Genomic DNA, 18,865 nt, shown 5'->3' with positions numbered 1-18,865 from the left:
AGGCAAACAGGCAAAGTTAAAAAAGTAGACCTAAATAAAATAATTCCAATATGGTTTTTCCTGAAACATGACAAAATCATTCTATAATGCCTTTGGGCCCTGAATCTCACACCATCTTGAACAACAAAAGTGTTGGGAAGATTTGCCCACAAGACATATAAATACTGATGATAAAGCTGTCCTAACCAACACAGGCTAGTTCTGATAGAGATAGGCAAGTAACTCAAAGCAACAGAGAGCTCATGAATAGAACCAGGTATTTATGGAAAGTGGACATATGTCAAAGGTGGCAGTGCAATCACTGAGTGCTGAGTAATTTATCCTTGTGGAAGAAAAAGTCCTCACCACATACAACACATAAACACACAAGCACTGGCAATATACCCAGATCAAAGGCAAACATCAAAAGAGCAAAACTGAATCAAAAGTGGAAAACAGCTTGTGGTAGAACAAAAGCTTCCAGAGGAAACCAGCGCTGCTGATGGTCGATCACACAGAGGAACAAAAGGGGGGCTCTGGTATGTTTCAAGAAAGTAAATGCTGTATAAGAATGCTTGTTGCAAAGTTGCACTAGCTAAACATTAGATAGAGCTTTACTACCATCTTGAGAAGAATCTGTAAATTGCAGTATATCTTACAATAGAAAACTGTAGAGCATGGAAAATTAGTAAAATGGAATTACATATGTCAACATTATTAAAACACACAGAACCGTGTTAAGCATACAAATAAAGTTGCAGAATGTTTTATACAGAAAAATAGCATTTCAATAAAATCTAAAAGAGGCAAAGTAATATTAAATAGTGCCTACGGATTTACACACATGTTGCAAAAATGTAAAACCATGAATCAAAATACTGAATTTCAAAGTTTTTTCAAAAGAAACAGAGAACATAATAACTATATCTTAATGTTTTACAAAGAGAGAAGGTAGGTCCATGGATACCATTAACGTTCTTTATATATTTCAAAATAGAAAATGTTTATTCAACTTAGTGATTTCAAATATCTGTTTGTTAAAATAAATTTATACTGGCAGAGCTCTGGGTAAAAGTAAAATCTGCTCCGAATATTAAGCATTGTTCAAGGGAGGTGAAATCTGTTCTCTTCATGTTCCTGGTTCTGGTTTGGGTGGAGGCAGGGCCAGTGTGACGCTCGATGCATCAAGGTCCGGACATCCCTGAGTCTCCGTGACCTAAGTCCATCCTGGATGCAGCTTTATTATCAGAGAGAAGCAACATCAGGAGGGTGTGGGAAGGAGCATGTTGGTGATGGAGGTGGGTTTGACAGAGTGAAGGGCAGGGGCCTTGGACAATCTGCAGGTTTGTGCAGCTTCTTCTTCCTACTTAAGCCTCTCAGAGAGGGCAGGAGGCAATATATCCCGTGGCAGCGAAGAGCTGTAGGGAAAGTCATTTATTCATTCATTCATTTATGGAAGAAAAGGATCATTCATTCCTTCCTGTATTATTTTTCACAAATATTTTCTGAGCACATGCCAAGTGGCAGGCACTCTGTTTGGCCTGGGTTCATGCACAGATAAGAAAGGAAGCCCCTACTCACCACACCCCCACACCTCCTTCTGGGATCTGAACTCTCTTCCAGTCCCACATTCATCTTCACCACTAGCCTCTCAGGTGGGTTCTAGTAGCTGCCTTTGGCAATACTTTCTTATTCATTCCAAAGATGTATCATATGAAAACTGAAATATATAACAGTTTATGGGGGAATCTTTGCAGTTTTGGTCTTGAAGCTTTGACCTTCATCCCACCTTGGACCACCATCCTCAGGGTCCCACTTAATTTAATTTGAAAACCTTGAAACTCCAGGGCACCACACAGTGTGTAAGAGCTGGAAGGTTCTGAGAAAAAAGAGCATTCAGAACCTTCTCTTGAGGCTAAGTCAGGCTGTGGTGACCACGTGACCATGTGGGCACACCCCGGACTCCTCTTGCCAGCCCAGGAGGTTGGCCCTCACATTCCTCCCTAAAAACTGCCTCCAACTCACCTTCTACAGGTCCCGCCACCTGTGGATGTAGGTGACTGTGACACTCATCACCAGCAGCACCTTGAAGCCCAGGAGGAAAGTCACAAAGATAACGGCAGATGTCCCTGGACCTAAATGGGCAGAAGGAGACATCAACTGGGGCTCTGTGAGTTTAAATACCTTTGTCCACTGAGGAGCAGAGGTAACCCAGCTGCTCCCAGGAGCAGATGGAGGCGACTTGCGTGCACCCCCAATGAGCTTGTATATGGCTGGGGATGCTGGGAACAGGATGAGGTTGGCCAGGTGGGAGGATGTGCTTCCTGCTGCACCAAACAGGCGAGCACCTGCTCAGACCCCTGCAGTGTCACATTCACCAACTGCAAGCTCTCCAGGCTCATGGCTCAGCTCCCTGAAACATGGCAGTGCTCCAGCCAGGTGGATGCACACTCTATGGATAGAATTTCTGCACATGGCAGGAAACGGCCACCAAGTCCAAGGATGGCCAAGACTGAGACACTGTCACTGCAATGGGAACTGACATCACCCAGAGAAAGCAGACAATTACTGTGGAAATTCCACTTTGGTAGCCTGGGGACTCCTTGAGGATGCCTCATCTTCACAAGGACAATCACAGAGGAGGATTTAAATGATGCTTAACAGATGCCTGCATAGGTAAATGCATGATGAATGAGAGTGTGAATGCATGCTTGATGGACAGATGGATGGATGCATGGATGGAAGAATGAATGGGAGCAAAGTCATTGTACTCTTTCATATCTTTTCCAATTTTATCTGTTCACAGGCTATGACATGAATCAAACTTGAGGACATTGTGCTAAATGACATAGGTTAGTCACAAAATGACAAATACTGTGTGATATGTATATGAGGTATCAGAGGAGTCATACTCAGAGAGACTTCCCCTGGAGACTCCAGAAGGGACACAGCCCTGCCAACCCAGTGTAGACTTCTGACCTCTAGAACTGTAAGGTAACATCATTTTCCTGTGTTAAGCCACAAAACATGTGGGTATGGTGGCAATAGGAATCTAATCAGAAAGATGGGAAGATTTTTAAAAGACAGATGTAACTAAAGGGACAGGCCTGACTTAAAGTACATAATCTGTTGTGGGGAAGTCAAAACAAACAAACAAACAAACAAACAGAAAAACCCCATGGTGTTTCACAATTGAGTGGTAAAGAGAAATAAGAAAAAAGGGAGGGGAAAATTTAGGGTCCTGAAAGACAAAGAGAACCAAAAAATGCGAGGAATCATAACCATTCTTCCACTGTTAAAACCAGCCAAGAAACCCAAAGCTCTGTCCACATACATGGATTATGCTAAACTGAGATCAGCTAACCTAGGAATAGTGTAAAACACATCAGTATCATAAGAATGACCAAAATGACCTGCATCCTTACACCAAGCCCATTGGACCAGGCCTGCAGTGGCCAGAGACTCAGAAGCCAAGGTAGGGTGTGGCATCCGGGTGCAGAGGGTCATGGAGGCCTCTTTCACTTTGCTCCAGCCCCCTGACCTAGACAAGCCAAGAACCACTGCCAGCCTTAGCACCAGCAGGTGTGCTGGGTCAGGCACACTGAGAGCACCTGGAGGTAACGGCCCTGGTCTGAGGCCCAGGCAGAGATGGAGACTCAAACCCAAACCCAAGGTGGTCCAGACAAGATGGACACTCGTTCTGCCCTGCTCTCCCTGTTCAGTACAACCTGACCCCTAGACATACCACCAGGTACAAGCAGACAAGGACTCTAACAGGTGGAAGAGGAAGGCACCCTGGCTCAGGACCTGAGGCTGCAAGGAGAACACAGGGGCCAGAAATCATAGGTCACCCTCTCCTAACTCCCCAGGCACAGCGGTGACTCCCTATGACTCTGATAAAGGAAAAGTGTAAAACCAGTCATCTAAGTTCCCCACTTTGATAAATGAGATAAGGGGAGCAGAATCAACCCAAAACACAGAAGGAAAAAATTATAAAGAGGAGACAAATAAATGAAATGAAAACAGAGAAATAATAGACAAACTCCTGGTAACTAAAAGCAGGTTCTTTACAAAGACCAATACAATTGAAAATCTTTATGAAGACCTACAAAGAAAAAGAAGAAATGACACATTTCCAAGATCAGAAATAGAACAGAGGCTATTGCTATTGAACCCACAGACCTCAGAAGAAGAAGAAAATATTCTGATTGACTCCTCAGGCAGATATTTGTCATTATTGTTGGTTCATTGTTACAAATCTGGGGACAAAGGAGGCCTGTGTTGTGGCCACTCATGGTCACTTGGGTGCCCTGTTCAGACTCAAAGTCCACATCCTCAGGGCTCCCCTGTGGAACTGCACAGGGGAGTAGGTCCAGGCACTGGCTGGGGTGACCTTACTGATGCGGATGGAAACGTCCAGGATGGAACAGACACATGAGGAGGTTAGGAAGGGCCAGGAGGAGGCAGAGGCTGACATGGCCGTTTGAATGCAGTGACTGTCCGGTGAAGAAAGCAAGAGGCAGACACTGTGACCAGGGTGGTCTCCCTCACTCGCCGTTCTTTCTTTAATGTACATTGATGTCAAAAGATCTATATGTACCAAACTCTTACCAGTGGTGACTATGCAGTGTGGGGTTTGGGGGAGGGAGCTCAATTCAAAATTCTACTTTATCGATACATTTGTAGATTATTCTATAATAAGCATAAATTATTACTTATGACATTAAAAGTAAAGATAAAATTTAAATAGAACTGAATCAGTTGGAGTGGAGGCCTCTCCCTGGACTTTACCTTTGTCCTTGTCCTGGTGAGCAGAGGCCATCAGGGTGAGGTTTGTGGTGAGCGCCGGCTGCCCATCGTGCTCCACCTGGCAGGTGAGCATCGCATCCTCCCTGTGGGCAAACAGATCCACGAGGATCCAGCTCCTCCAGCTGAAAGTCCCATCCTGGTTCTCTACCAGGGTCGAGGCTGTTTCTGTTCGGGACGTGTTTCCGTCCTCCAGCCAGGTCAGCTGTAGGTGCCGGGGGTAGAAGTTCTTCACCAGGCAGGCGATGGCATTCACCTGGGTCTCTGACACAGTGTGTTGGGTAACCTCCAAGGTGGGCGGAACTGAAATAGCAAAGGGCAGAAGCTCTGACCTCATGGAACAGACAGATCACAGAGGGGGCTCCAGAACTTAGCTCCCCCACTGCACAGAGGACGGACTCAGACACGGAGGGTTCTTTGATATGAATGAAATCATTGAGCACTGGAACCTGAACCCAGGAGGCGCTCAAGGACTGGTAGCTGCTATTAGGGTCATATGATTGAAATCAACCACCACAGCCCCTGGCATGCAGTTAGAACATACTAACTTCAGCAAAATAAATGAAATTACCCCCTATAGGGTTTGCTCAGTGGATAGAGCATCAGCCTGCGGTCTGAAGGGTCTCGTGTTCAATTCCAGTCAAGGGCACATGCCTGGGTTGTGGGCTCAGTCCCCAGTATGGTGCATGCAGGATGCAGTCCATCAATGATTCTCTCTCATGATGGATGTTTCTATCTCTCTCTTCCTCTACCTTCCTCTCTGAAATCAATAAAAAATATTTTAAAAAATGAAATTACCAATTACATAAAGGCTTGGCTTATAGTAGGCACACAGTAAATAAAGTTGCTATTGGTAAAGTAGATACAACTATCAAGCACATGGTTTAGCATGTATATTTTTCACCTGCCATTAGACAGGGGTGGGTAATGGGCGGATCCATGTGCCTGGGGATGGGAGGACAGTGAGGAATTAGATTCCAGGCAGTTCCAGGCCTGGAGCAAAGAGCAGGGGGAGGAGCAGGCTGGGAGGACAGGGGCCAGGTGTGCTTGGGCTGGGTGTGAGGGGCATCTACCTCGGATGGCCTCAGACAAGTTGGCAGTCCCACGAAGAGGAGGGTCCCCCTTTAGGGTGTCGTGGGCCACCTGGCAGATGACCTGGGAGTGAACATCCCCCGGGGCCAGCAGCACCCTGGCTGTGCTGGAGACGTTGTAGGAAGGGCTGTCTCCCTCTGGGTGCACGGTGGTCTGGGAGGCTGGGAGCTCATTCCCATCCTTGAACCATTTCAGGACGATGTTTCTCGGGGAGAAGCCGTGGGACTGGCAGGTGAAGCTCACTGTCTGCCCAGGCGGTGACCTGCCCATGGGGCCCGATACCACAGGGGGAGAGGGTTTGGCTGTAGAAGGAACATAATGAACAATGAACATGACGGTGATTCTCACCCCTAACCACAAGCATGTGGCACTGTCAAGCCTTCTCCTATACTGTGTGTTATCCTTCTATTAATGCTGGGAGAGCATGTCATTGTCCTCATCTTACATAGGAGGACACTCTTGTCCCCAGAGGTGAACTCTGAGTGAGGGGCTGGGCCAATGAGCAGTTCCAGGCCTGCATTCAAAGTCCAACTTTTTCCCCTCCAGATGATTTCCCACAGTCTGGGCCCAGGGACAGAGTTCCTGGTTAGTCTCATTTTTGTGCACTGGCTGTTCATAGCTGGTACCCAATCCTTGCAGACCCATGAATGGAGTGATGATTATCATTCTCATCAAGTGGGAAACTGAGGACTTGGGGGAGAGAGAGACTTGCCCAGAGCACACAGTTGTGAGATGACAATACCGTGGCTCAGTGAGGGTCTGTCCTCTCAACAGGCTCAACTGAAAGCATTCTATAAAGGCAGATTGGATTATATCATCAGTATTTCATTAATCAGTGATTTTATTGGTATTATGTTATTCTACACAATTTCTGCAGGTGAGGAGCTGAGGTCCAGCCAAGTTAAGTGGGTCATGACTCTGACATAACACATTGATTTGGGGGTGCAACTCTGTGCTGGTGATTCAGACAGAGCACCTCAAATCCTTTCCACTCTCCTAAAAGGAGTTCATGATCATCACCATTTAAGACAGTGGTTCTCAACCTTCCTAATGCCGCGACCCTTTAATACAGTTCCTCATGTTGTGGTGACCCCCAGCCATAAAATTATTTTCGTTGCTACTTCATAACTGTAATTTTGCTACTGTTATGAATCGTAATGTAAATATATCTGATATGCAGGATGTATTTTCATTGTTACAAATTGAACATAATTAAAGCATAGTGATTAATCACAAAAACAATATGTAATTATATATGTGTTTTCCGATGGTCTTAGGCGACCCTTGTGAAAGGGTCGTTTGACCCCCAAAGGGGTCGCGATCCACAGGTTGGCGACCCACAGGTTGAGAACTGCTGATTTAAAAGATGAGAAAACTAAACTGAGAGAAATGAAGGGACTGTGCCCTCGGCCACTACTGTGCCCACAGGTATTTCCTGTGGCCTCCCAGGTGTTCACGTCCATCAGCATAGCAAGTGCCCACCTTGAGGAGCCTAACCCTGACCGCCACCTGCTCCAGGGAGTGCCTCCTCAAACCCCCACGCTTTAGAGTCTTCACACTTTACAAACCGCTCCACCTCCATTTCCCCCTGTGCCTCCTGGGAAAGAAGGAGGGAGGCCATTACGACCATCTCCACTTTCTAGATCAGGAAACTGAGGCTCGTAGAGAGGAAGGGAGCTCTCGGCGGCACCGTGCTAGCCCCTGGCTGAGTGGTCTTGGGTACATGAATGTCCTGGCCACCGGGCTCACTCTTCCTGAATGGCCGGTGGGAGCACTAACGTGAGTGCCACTCCTCCCAGGAGGCGAGGCCAAGTGGGAGAGGCCCCTCAGCTCCAAAGACCCTGGAGACCCAGGCCTCTGTGGGGGGCCACGCTGATAAAGGTGGAGAGGGAGATGGACAGGCGGAGTGTTCAGCTCTGGCGTCCCCACCGCTCAGAGATCCAGGTCTTTGGCCAAAGCAGAAGTCTGCCCTGTGCTGAGTGGGTCTGCCCTCCCACAACTCAGTGGGCATTCAGACACACGGTCAGACCCGGGGCACTGAGCAGAGGCTATGGCCCCAGGCCTCTCTGCTACTCTGAGACACTGCCCCCCGAAGGTTCCTCCTCTCTGGCCCCACTTCCTGGGCACTTTCTGTGGCTCACTTTACTTCTCATGCTCACTCTCTAAGACTACAATTATCTCCATTTCACAGATGAGGACCTGCCAAGTCCCCACGGCGACTAGGTGTTTGGACTGGGCCCATATGCCTGTCCGCTTCCATGCCTGGGCTCTGGCCCCAGCGTGAGCGCCAGCCCGGGGACCAAGGTTGCTCCTCCTCCAAGGAGCTCTGCTACGCACTCCACGCTGCTCAGTCTGTGCTTGACAAGACAACTTATCTGCCTGGGTCATGACTGAGAAAGTCCACAAGGGGATCCGGTGAAGTGCTGGCCATTCCCCAGGCCCGGCGCCCTTCCTGGGAGGACCAGTCACCAGTCTCCTGGCGGCGGGGGGTGGGGGGGGCGCTCATCTTGGAGAAGCAAATATCTACGTGTCTTCTCCCTGCCACCCCTTAAAAACCAGAAAACGAAAGCACTGTACACACACTAGCTGAACCTTGATTTTTCCCCCCCTCTTAATGATATATCAGAGTTTATTCCACTCAAGACATAAAGAGCCGTTCCATTTTTAATGGCCACACAGAATTCCAAGGTACGGACGAATCGCCTGCCCCCACCAGGTGCTGTTCTAAGGTGTGAGGCCCTAGTCCAGGCCTCCCTCCTGCTCGGAGTGATAAAGTCGAAGCCGCCTCCACATGTCATTACTGCACACAGTGGTGCAGGTCACCTGTGTCCTGGCCACACCATCCCCGTGTGGGTTAGCCTGGAGAACACACTCGTAAAGGCAGAGCTGCTGCCTCACGTGGGCCTTGGCCTGCTGATACGTGCTTTCTGGGTTCACTCCATCTTGAAGCCCTCCAGCAGACAGATCACAATGAGGGCGTGTCCCGTATTTATTTCTTCTACCCTCACCCCACCCACCCACCATCCCTCCACTCCCCCCACTTAGCACACATTTATACACCCAGATGTCCGACTTCTCCATCCATCATTGATCCAGCTACATGCCTGTCCATCCACCCACCCGTGCACACATCTTTGTGCCCACTTGCCCATCCATGGCTGCTTCCAACTCTCCCAGCAAGTGCTCTCCCGCACCAGTCCTGTGCCGGTCCTGTGCTAGGGTCACGGGGCATGCAGAGATTAAAATGAATTAAGTTTACAATGTTCAAGAAAATCTTGGTCTAAGTCTGTATTCACTCCAGGTCACCTTCCAGGTGACTATTTGTTGAGCTCCTCCTATCAGTCAGGTGTTTCAGGCACTGGGCACAGATAGACACTGTTACTCTACCCCCTCCCACTTTACAGACGAAGAAACTGAGGCTCAGAGGTTATAGTGCAGTGGTTCTCAACCTTCTTAATGCTGCGACCCTTTAATACAGTTCCTCATGTTGTGGTGACCCCCAACCATAAACTTATTTTTGTTGCTACTTCATAACTGTAATTTTGCTACTGTTATGAATCGTAATGTAAATATCTGATATGCAGGATGTATTTTCATTGTTACAAATTGAACATAATTAAAGCATAGTGATTAATCACAAAAACAATATGTAATTATATATGTGTTTTCCGATGGTCTTAGGCGACCCTTGTGAAAGGGTCGTTTGACCCCCAAAGGGGTCGCGATCCACAGGTTGGCGACCCACAGGTTGAGAACTGCTGATTTAAAAGATGAGAAAACTAAACTGAGAGAAATGAAGGGACTGTGCCCTCGGCCACTACTGTGCCCACAGGTATTTCCTGTGGCCTCCCAGGTGTTCACGTCCATCAGCATAGCAAGTGCCCACCTTGAGGAGCCTAACCCTGACCGCCACCTGCTCCAGGGAGGAGTGCCCTCCAGTGCCCAGGCTGGGGGCCCTGCAGCAATAAATGGGAGAATGGGCTCCTGACAGTGAGTCTAGACTATGAACTGCTGCTCACTGGGGCCACAGGGCCCTCTAGGAAATGCCCCCTCCTCTCCCTCAGTCTGCAGAGACAGGGATGCTGCCCACGGCGGTGCTGGGGCTCAGCGACCCCTCTCTGCTCTGTCCAGGCCACTGTGCCAGGCGGCTCCTGTGGCTGCTTAGTGAGGAAAACACCACAAAGAAGGGAAAGGCCTCCTGGATGCTTCTCTATGCTGAGCCATGTCCTGTAGGAATAGTTTCAGGCCATATCATGGGACATTTGAGGATCTGTCTCATCTCAGTTGGAAAGTTACACCTGCCTCCCCCAGAGGACTTTTTTAAATTCTTTTTTTCTGAAGAACATAAAAATGCACGATTCTAAGAAAAGGGTTAGAGCTTTCTCTACATTTTGACAAGCACAGTGTAGGATTGAGGCGAGCAGGCGTTGTGAGTTATGTTGTTTGTGGTTCAAATCTTAGTTCCTTTTCCTGCTCAGTTCAGGTTCCCTCTCTGAGCATCAGTGTCCTCATCTAACAAAGGAGCAATGATGGCCCCTCCCTCGCAGCACTGGCTGTAGGAGTAAATGAAGACATGACCCATGACCTCTCCCACCTCCTGCTTTCTCAGCCAGGGCATCACCTGGGCAAGTAGCTCAGGAAGGGGAACGAGCTCTCCACCAGGAGGCAGCAGATCTCAGTGGTGATGGAGCCAATGACACCTGCGATGGCCTCGGCAAGGGACACAGTCTGGTATCTTAGTAATATATGTAAATCAGGATAAGCCACCTTCCCTGCCTGTGTCCAGGAATTGTGGGGAGACCCCATTGCCACCATGTCTAGGAAAGAAATTTGGCAATTCCCACACAAATTAAAATGCACACACCCTGTGACCTAGCAATGCCACTTCCCGTGGGCGCCTCCCTCTTGAATAGAGTGACCCATGGACAAGGGTATCCCGTGTCACTGTGTGAATAGCCCAAGGCTGGGAACAACTCACATCCACCAACAGAAGACAGTGAATGAACGATGCTGTCTCCACAGGCTGGAGGGGAGGCAGCTGTTGAAGGAGGGGCAGCTCTAGGTGCTGATGTGGATGCTCCATTAGGGCGCTGTGGCTGCAGGTAGGGAGAGGTTCCCAGTCACCTTGGGCCTCAAAGTCTGAGTGTGAGGGGCATGTGAAGCTCTGGGTACCAGTGAATGTAAGAGATGCTGGCGCCCTGTTCAATGGTGTGCTGGAATGAGCTTTATTCAGTGCCTGTATTCACCAGGCTTTTTGATGAAAGAGCATCTGTCTTTGAAGCAGGAAAAAGCCCCTAAAATCAGATGGGGTCCTGGAACATTCTCCTAACTCACTGGCCATGTGACTTTGGACAGAGTCCCTTCACCTTTTGACCTCAGGTACCCCTCTGTACATGGGGAGTCAGGCTGGATGGTCTGAAGGTCCCCACGTGCTCACATTCCAGGATTCAGGATCCTGGGCCTCTGGTAAAACACCCTCAAGGAGAGCGGTGTTGCCTCAATGGAACGATCTCTAAGTCTCCCACATGGGGAGCCTCTTCCATGGGTGAGGGACATTCTGAGACGACCCAACTCTGCTTGGAGGCTTCATGACAGTGACTGGGATTCTGGAATAAAGGGGGTTTCCAGACAGACCCACTGTGATCACCCACTTCTGGGCATCTCCTCCCAGCGGGGCTGCCAGAGTGAACAGTGAGTTGGGCCTCTCAGGCTTTCCTTCTCCTGTGATGTTTCTGAGGCTGAGATAAAGCAGCACCTTCTCTACTCCCTGCCCTCAGTGAGTTTCTCCCACTGGAGGGAAGACAACGAAGCTTCGAGGGGAAGAGCCTTTGCCTGCTTTGTTCTGCAGCTGCCTCAGCACCCAGCGCTGAGCCTGGCTCACAGCAGGTGCCCAGTGGGTGTCACTAAGGAGGAGCCTTGGCCACATTGAGGGGAGCACTCCCTGGAGGTGGGTGAGGTCTGGCCTTGTGATGGGCAAGTCACTCAGCTGTCAGTTCTCTCATCCCTGCAACCAAGGGGCTGGACAGGATTGAAAGGCCAGGGCTGGGGAGCCAGACAAGCGGGGGTTCCAGACTTTTCCCACAACTGACCAGCCATGGGGGCTGAGCAAATAGTATGACATCTCCAGACCTCAGCTTCCCTGGTCTGCAGACGGGGTGAAATCAGACCATGAATCAGAGCAGGACTGTAAGCCCCCACCTCCACACCTGACTCTTAGTTGTTGCTCACAGAACTGAGGGCATCTTTATTGACTGTGTCACACATGAAGGACAAAGGATGCCCCCTGTACTCACCACTCACGCTGAGCTGAGTGCCTGCTCCACACTTGAGCTCCGTGTCATCACCACCTCCTCTCCGGAACTTCACACAGTAGTAGGTCCCTGTGTCTGCTGGGGTGATGTTACTGATGCGGATGGAAAAGTCCAAGTTTTCTCTCCTCGTGACATCTGCAACACTTGTTACTCGGGGGAAGTGGCCTATTACATTGTAGATTAACTCCCGGCCTGGCCCTGTCCCTCTGAACCACCGGATGGGCCCCACGGGGATCAGGGAGGTCATGGTGCAGCTCAGAGTGGCCGTCTCTCCAGCTGCGACAGACACTGTCTTCTGAGGCTGAATCACCTGCAGCTCCTCACCTGCCCCTCCTGGAGGGAAGCACAGAGCAGGTATTTATTCACCATCTGGGAGCCTGTGGGCTCGGTCAGTATTTATCAACAACAGCTTTCATCGACAGAGTGCACACCCCGAGTGGGCCTTGAGCCCAGCACTTTGCATGTGTCATGTAACCCTCACAACCAACCTGTAATGTGAGAGCTATAACAAATGAGGAAACTGAGGCACAGAGAGGTAATTTGATGTGGCAAAGAGAGGGTTTTAGTTTTCCCCCATCAAGTGGGTCTGCTTGGTGCCAGCAATGGAGGGGGTGCACTGGGCCTTTTCCTGCAACACTTGGCTGCGCAGCTGAGTGGAGTGGCTCCTGGAGGTACCACCAGCAGCCCGAGGAGTTGTCTCTGCCAAAGACACTAAGGCAGCCATGGCTGGTCGTCTGATGATGAGGAAGTTAGTGCAGAGAAATAGAACATCCCTTGGAATAACATTCATTTGCAGGGAACTGCAAAAGGGAAACCAGTCCTTGCAAAAGACTCATCGAATCCTTACCCAGTTTCATCTTTAACGTCTCCGGTCAGTATTTATCAACAACAGCTTTCATTGACCAAGTGCACACTCTGAGCGGGCCTTGAGCCCAGCAGTTTGCATGTGTCATACATGTAACCCTCACAACCAACCTGTAATATGAGAGCCTATAACAAATGAGGAAACTGAGGCACAGAGAGGTAATTTTGCAAAGAGAGGGTTTTAGTTTTCCCCCATCAAATGGGTCTGCTTGGTGCCAGCAATGGAGGGGGTGCGCCTGGCCTTTTCCTGCAACACTTGGCTGCCCAGCTGAGTGGAATGGCTCCTGGAGGTACCACCAGCAGCCCTAGTAGTTCGTCTCTGCCAAAGACACTAAGGCAGCCATGGCTGGTCATCTGATGTCGAGGCAGTTAGTGCAAAGAAATAGGACTCCCTTGGAATAACATTCATTTGCAGGGAACTGCAAAAGGGAAACCAGTTCTTTCACAAGACTCATTGAATCCTTACCCAGTTTCATCTTTAACATTTCTTGTTAAAGGGACTGTGTGGTACTTGCTGCTGAATCTGGGATACAAGTTGGAATTGAACCTGGTCGTGGCTCAACTTCAGAATGCCTTCTGGGTATGAAAGAAAAGTTTACCAACAAAAAACAGGAAGCAACTAGAAGCTTTAGGGATGAATCTCCTTGACTGCATGTGCTCTATGGGCATTGGGCACTGAAAGGTTTATAGAAGCCACAGGTACTGGACTAGGGTTTGAATCCCAATGGCGTGCATTTGATATGTCCCCACTCACCTTGGAGACGGGCCAGGTTTATAAAGAAACACGTTTGTGTCTGGATGGAGAAGGAGGAAGAGAATGGGTGTTTGAGGAGAGCCAAACAGATGAGCACTGTCTGTGGCAGTAGCTCCTCGGAAACCCGATGCATCCAGACATCAGGATGCTTCCTCTCAGGATGATCCCACAGCCCAGAGGCAGGTCCTGTCCTTCCCTACAGGACTTAGTATCACCTGCTGTTCCTATGAGCCCTGCACAGCCTTCATTTGGGACTGTTTTTCTTCACAGAAGAAGTTCTGATGGGAAATGCTATGAAGTCACGATATGATATAAGTAAGAAAGGGAAATGAAAACTGTAATATTCTCTATTCACTAAAAAAACACACACAAATGCATGATACTTGTTATTGTTTAATATCAAGTAGTGAAATAATGTCATTGTTTCCGTTATTAAAATGGAAAGGTGAGTGTAAATTGTAAAAAATTAGATACTTTACTTAGTAAAAAATTTTGAAGTGTCTTATAATCTTTTATTTCATTAATTGTGCCCAAATATCCAAGGATAGTAAGTAACATGTTTCATTTTATTTACTTATTGTTTTAAGAGAGAGAAAGAGAGAGAGAGAGAATTTTGTTGTTCCACTTATTTGTGCATTAATTGGTTGACTCATGTATGTGCAATAACCCGGGAATGAACCCGCATCCTTTGTGTATTGGGAAAATGCTTTAACCAAATGAGTAAGCCAGCCAGGACATAAATAATGTGTTTTTAAAGAATCAGGTAGCATTCATAATAGAAGAAGCATTGTTATCCATAGCATGAATGTAATGGTGAACTGAATTGTCATTATAATCTGTATTGTCATTATAATAATAAATTGATTAACATGGAATTTTTTAAAAAAGGGTGCATTTAAGGCCCATGTCATCTCTGGAAGTGTCACTGTTCCCCAAATATTTCTGCTTTCCACTCTCTGGCCTCATGGAGTGTCATACTTCTAGACCATTGCCAGGGGGACCATGAGACTTCCTTAGACCACTGAGTTGTGAGCAGAGATAATGGCTGTGTTATGTGGGATTTGCATTTAACTGCAAGAACCTCTATGGATCAACTTCCACTTCCCTGGAGACTCACATGTCATAATGGGGTCAACTTCATCAGCCTGGGTAATTGAGTGACAGTGATGTGCAGCGCTCACAACACACAGTGAATGTGTCAGTTAAATTAAAAGTAAAACAATGTTTTAAATTCCTGAGAATTTTTTCACATAGCATTTTGTTGTTCCACTTATTTGTGCATTAATTGGTTGACTCATGTATGTGCAATAACCCGGGAATGAACCCGCATCCTTTGTGTATTGGGAAAATGCTTTAACCAAATGAGTAAGCCAGCCAGGACATAAATAATGTGTTTTTAAAGAATCAAGTAGCATTCATAATAGAAGAAGCATTGTTATCCATAGCATGAATGTAATGGTGAACTGAAAAGATGCCATCTGTATTGTCATTATAATAATAAATTGATTAACATGGAATTTTTTAAAAAAGGGTGCGTTTAAGGCCCATATCATCTCTGGAAGTGTCACTGTTCCCCAAATATTTCTGCTTTCCACTCTCTGGCCTCATGGAGTGTCATACTTCTAGACCATTGCCAGGGGGACCATGAGACTTCCTTAGACCACTGAGTTGTGAGCAGAGATAATGGCTGTGTTATGTGGGATTTGCATTTAACTGCAAGAACCTCTATGGATCAACTTCCACTTCCCTGGAGACTCACATGTCATAATGGGGTCAACTTCATCAGCCTGGGTAATTGAGTGACAGTGATGTGCAGCGCTCACAACACACAGTGAACGTGTCAGTTAAATTAAAAGTAAAACAATGTTTTAAATTCCTGAGAATTTTTTCACATAGCAAATCATGTTATATTAGGGGCCTGGTGCACAGCATTTGTGCACTACTGAGGGGTGGGGGATCCCTCAGCCCAGCCTGGGTCCTTTAGCCATCCGGGAGCCTTTGGGGGATGTCCGACTGGCGGACATCCTTAGTGCTGCCATGGAGGCGGGAGAGGCTCCCCCCACTGCCACTGCACTTGCCAGCCGTCAGCCTGGCTTGTGGCTGAGCAGCACTCCCCTGTGGGAGTATACTGACCACCAGGGGGAAGCTCCTGCATTGAGCGTCTGCCCCGTGGTGGTCAGTGTGCGTCATAGTGACCAGGCGTTCAGCCATTCCGTCTATTTAAATCTGTTATTTTATAGTTCTGGAGGTCAGAATCCAAAGTTGGTGCTACTGGACTAGATTCAAGGCATCACTGAGCTACATTCCTTCTGGGGGCTCTGTTCTCTGCCTCTCCAAATTCTAGAGGCTGCCCGCACGCCTTTCCTCATGGTTCCCATCTGCCTAGCACTCCAACCTCTTGCTTCCATTGTCACTTGCTCTTCTCTAACTTCAATTTTTTACCACCTTTTTGTAAGGACCTTTGTGATTATATTATCCCCACCTAATAATCTAGGATAATCTATAATAATAAAAGCATAATATGCTAATTAGACGGGACAGCTGAATGACCTTCCAGATGTCATTCCAGAGTCCTTCCAGACAAAGCCATGGTGGCTGAGGCAGAGGTGGTTAGGGGCGATCAGGCAGGCAGGCAGAGTGGTTAGGGGTGATCAGGCAGGCGAGCTGTTAGGAGCCAGTGGTTCTGGATTGCAAGAAGGATGTCTGACTGCCAGGATCAGGCCTAAACTGGCAGCTGGACATCCCCGGAGCATTCCCGGATTGCAAGAGGGTGCAGGCTGGGCTGAGGGACACCTCCCATCCCCGGGCCTCTAGTATTTTTATATCAACAGTCTTAATTTAATCACTTCTCCAAAATCTCTTTTACCATATAAAGTAAAATATTTGCAGGCTCTGGGTATTAAGGAATAAACTTCTTTTGTGGGGTGGGGTACATTGCTCTGTTTACCACACACATCTCTTCTGACTGTTATAGAAACCAGTTGCTATAAATAAAAACACCTATGCATGCAGCATTGTCACAGAGTATGGATGACAAGGCCATGACTGGAATCTACATAAGAACTATTCAAGCAGTAAACTGGGGAAGCAGTTTGCAAAATACAACTAGAAAGCAATCACAGAAGGAAAATAAAGTACCCACAAATAAAAAGAAATCAAGCAACACACCCCAAAAACCAATGGCTCGAAGAAGAAATCACAAGAGGAATTAGAGAATACCTTGAGGAAAGTGAGAATGAAAACACCACACATCAAAACATATGATGCAGACAAAGCAGTGTGAGAGGAAATTTATAGCTGTAAATACATACATTTAAAAAGAGAAAAAATTGTAAATCAATAACATATTGTATATCAAAGAAATTTGATAAAGAAGGGAAAAATAAACCCTAAACTAAAGTAGCAGAAGGAAGAAAATAATAAAGGTTAGTGCAGAGGTAAATAAAATGTGAATTTAAAAAAAAACACAGAGAAAATTATAAAACCAAGAGAGGGTCTTCAAAAACTTCCACACAATGAACAAACCTTTAGTTATGTTGACTAAGAAAATAATGGAGAAGATGCAAATAAGTAAAATCAGAAAGAAAAGAACATTCCTAATAATTTTACAGAAACAGAACTTAGTTACATTTTTATAAGATACAGTGGTGATGAACAATCCAAAAATGAAATTAAGCAAACAATTCTATTATCTTTCTTTTTTAAAAAAAATCCTTACCCGAGGATATTTTTCATTGATTCTTAGAGAGAGTGGAAAGGAGATGGAGAGACAGAGAGAAACACAGATGTGAGAGAGACACATCAATTTGTTGCCTCCTAAATGCCCCCGACCAGGGACCAGGGCCTGGAGCTTGTAACCGAGGTACATGCCCTTGACTGGAATAGAACCGGGGGCCCTTCAGTCCCCAGGTTGATGCTCTATCCACTGAGCCAAACCGGCTAGGGCAGTGGTTGGCAAACTGCGGCTCACGAGCCGCATTCGGCTCTTTGCCCCCTTGAGTGTGGCTCTTCCACAAAATACCACATGTGGGCATGCACGTACAGTGCGATTGAAACTTTGTGGCCCATGGGCAGAAGTCAGTATTTTGTGGAAGAGCCACACTCAAGGGGCCAAAGAGCCGCATGTGGCTTGTGAGCGCAGTTTGCCAACTACTGGGCTAGGGCAACAATTCTATTTTCAATAGCAATAGCAAGTATAAAATACTTAGGAGTATATTTAGCCACTGAGATAAAGACTTATAAATGGAAAAGTATAAAACATAGCTGAAATAAATTTACACAGACTTAAATGGAAAAACATCTGTGTTCATGGACTGGAAGACTTAGTGTTGTTAAGAAGCCACTGGGGCTTAAAGCAATCTACAGATTCAATAAAATCCTCATCAGAATCCCCATGGCGTCTTTTGAAGAAATACAAAGCCTATTCTGAAGTTCAGGTAAAATCTCAAGGGACCCCAAATAATGACACAATCTTGAAAAAGAAAGATAGTTCAAGGACTCACACTTGCTGATTTAAAACATAGTACAAAACTACAGCAAAGTAAGTGTTGTTCTGTCATTAAATTGATAGTTAAATGGAACAGAATAGAAAATCTAGAAATAAACCCTCACATATATGGTCAAATGATTTTCCACAAAGACCCCAAGGTTATTGAATGAAGTGTTTCAACACATGGTGCTGGGACATTGGATGTCCACGTGCAAAAGAATGAAGTTGGACCTTTATCTTATATCATAAACAAAAGTAAATGCAACATGAATCAGAAACCTGCAAAGTTGACCCACAGAATGTTCTTTCTGATTTTACTTATTTGCATCTTCTCCATTATTTTCTTAGTCAACATCTATACAAATAAAGAGATAATATGCAAATTAGGCCAGGACACCATAATGGGTCATGACCAGAGAGGAGGAGGTTGCGTGGCAGGTGAGGCCTGGAGAGGAGACGGAGACAGACACAGAGGGGCCTGCCCGAGCTGGCACGGCAGCTCCGGCGGCCCAGAGCAGCAGACACAGGCAGGGGGGCCAGGGAGGCCTGGGGCTGGCCGAGCCACTGCGC

The 18,865-nt window shown here is 47.0% G+C and overlaps 1 protein-coding gene and 1 long non-coding RNA gene across 2 annotated transcripts in view; one reads left to right on the top strand and one right to left on the bottom strand.

Annotated features, from left to right (window-relative positions):
- Window positions 1-18,865, bottom strand: part of LOC102250558 — a gene marked incomplete at its 3' end in the record, with an annotated part of 38,757 nt that overhangs the window by 15,263 nt on the left and 4,629 nt on the right. The window contains exon 2 of the mRNA XM_014546535.1: window positions 12,171-12,521. Within this exon, the coding sequence (XP_014402021.1) occupies window positions 12,171-12,521 (351 nt within the window). The remainder of the gene's footprint in view (window positions 1-12,170; window positions 12,522-18,865) is intronic.
- Window positions 13,309-17,101, top strand: LOC106727573. The gene is made up of 3 exons (XR_001363808.1): window positions 13,309-13,411; window positions 14,350-14,353; window positions 17,091-17,101. It is a non-coding gene; the product is annotated as an uncharacterized LOC106727573 (long non-coding RNA).

Source organism: Myotis brandtii, unplaced genomic scaffold (assembly GCF_000412655.1).
Source record: "Myotis brandtii unplaced genomic scaffold, ASM41265v1 scaffold45, whole genome shotgun sequence".
NCBI classification, from domain to species: domain Eukaryota; kingdom Metazoa; phylum Chordata; class Mammalia; order Chiroptera; family Vespertilionidae; genus Myotis; species Myotis brandtii.
Note: the sequence above shows the minus strand (reverse complement) of the source record. Positions and strands in the feature narration are given on the sequence as shown.